General features: G+C 46.0%; 1 protein-coding gene across 1 annotated transcript; it reads left to right on the plus strand.

Moving 5' to 3' along the window:
- Positions 1-283: 283 nt before the first annotated feature.
- LOC145540814 (interferon tau-like) lies at positions 284-871 on the plus strand. The gene has a single exon (XM_081576307.1). It carries the CDS (start codon positions 284-286, stop codon positions 869-871), a length of 588 nt encoding a protein of 195 aa, XP_081432433.1.
- The last annotated feature ends 456 nt before the right edge of the window (positions 872-1,327 follow it).

The following is a 1,327-nucleotide window of genomic DNA, read 5'->3' on the forward strand; positions in this document are numbered from 1 at the left end:
TATCTCATCTAACTGATACACATTTTCATTGACAAATCCAAAGTTTATTGGGAAAATTAAACTTCTACTGTAAAACTTCAGAGTGTAGATTGACTACATTTTCTAGGTCAAATAGGTAATATCTAAATGAAAGCACAATGAGGAAGTGAGGGAGAAATTTTCGGACAATGAGTACCGTCTTCCCTACTTAAAAGCCTTGCTAGAAAGATTGTCATCAGACACCCTACCTCAAGGTTCACCCAGACGCCGTCTCAGGCAGGCCAGCAGCAGCCTCATCTTCCCCATGGCTTTCGCGGTCTCTCTACTGATGGCCCTGGTGCTGGTCAGCTGCAGCCCTGGAGGATCTCTGGGCTGTAACCGGCCTTGGAACCATGTGTCGGTTGGCAGGCAGAACCTCAGGCTCCTGCGGCAAATGAGCAGACTCTCCCCTCGCTCCTGTCTGCAGGACAGAAAAGACTTCGGTCTTCCCCAGGAGATGCTGGAGCGCGGCCAGTTCCAGAAGGACCAGGCCCTCTCTGTCCTCCACGAGATGCTCAAGCAGTGCTTCAACCTCTTACAGACAGAGCACTCCCCTGCTGCCTGGAACACGGCCATCCGGGACCAGCTCCGCGCTGGACTCATGCAACAGCTGGAGGACCTGGATGCTTGCCCGGGCCTGGTGAAGGGAGAGGATGCCTCTGACCAGGGAAGGATGGGCCCCGTGCTGGCCGTGATGAGGTACTTCCAGGGAATCCGTGACTACCTGAAACAGAAGGAATACAGCGAGTGCGCCTGGGAAATCGTCAGGGTGGAGATGATGAGAGCCCTCTCTTCGTCATCCATCTTGCAGAAAAGGATAAGAAACCTGGGTGGAGCTCTGAAGTCACCTTGAGATGACTCTCACCGACCAAGATGCCACATCAGCCTCGTACACTCACCTGTGCTCATTTCAGAAGACTCTGATTTCTGCTTTAGCCACCAAATTCATTGAATTACTTTAGTTGATACTTTGTCAGTAGTAATAAGCAAGTAGATATAAAAGTATTCAGCTGTAGGGGCATGAGTCCTTAAGTGATGCCTGCCCTGAGGTTATCTGTTGCTGATTTATTTATTCCTCCTTGCATTTAACATACTTAAAATGTTCAGAAATTTATAAAATTACATTTCATCTGTACATCATATTAAAATTTCTAAAGCATCTTTACCATTTCATGTGATTACATTTGTGCTTTGTTATATTTATTAAATCAAAGAAAATGAGTTTCTTCACTCAAAAAGTGAAATCCAAACCCCATTTTAAAACTTTATTAAAGAGTGGGTGGTTACATTTATTTACTCATTCATTCCA

Source organism: Giraffa tippelskirchi, chromosome 1 (assembly GCF_054371585.1).
Source record: "Giraffa tippelskirchi isolate mGirTip1 chromosome 1, T2T-mGirTip1v1.2.pri, whole genome shotgun sequence".
In the NCBI taxonomy this organism is placed as follows: Eukaryota; Metazoa; Chordata; class Mammalia; order Artiodactyla; family Giraffidae; genus Giraffa; species Giraffa tippelskirchi.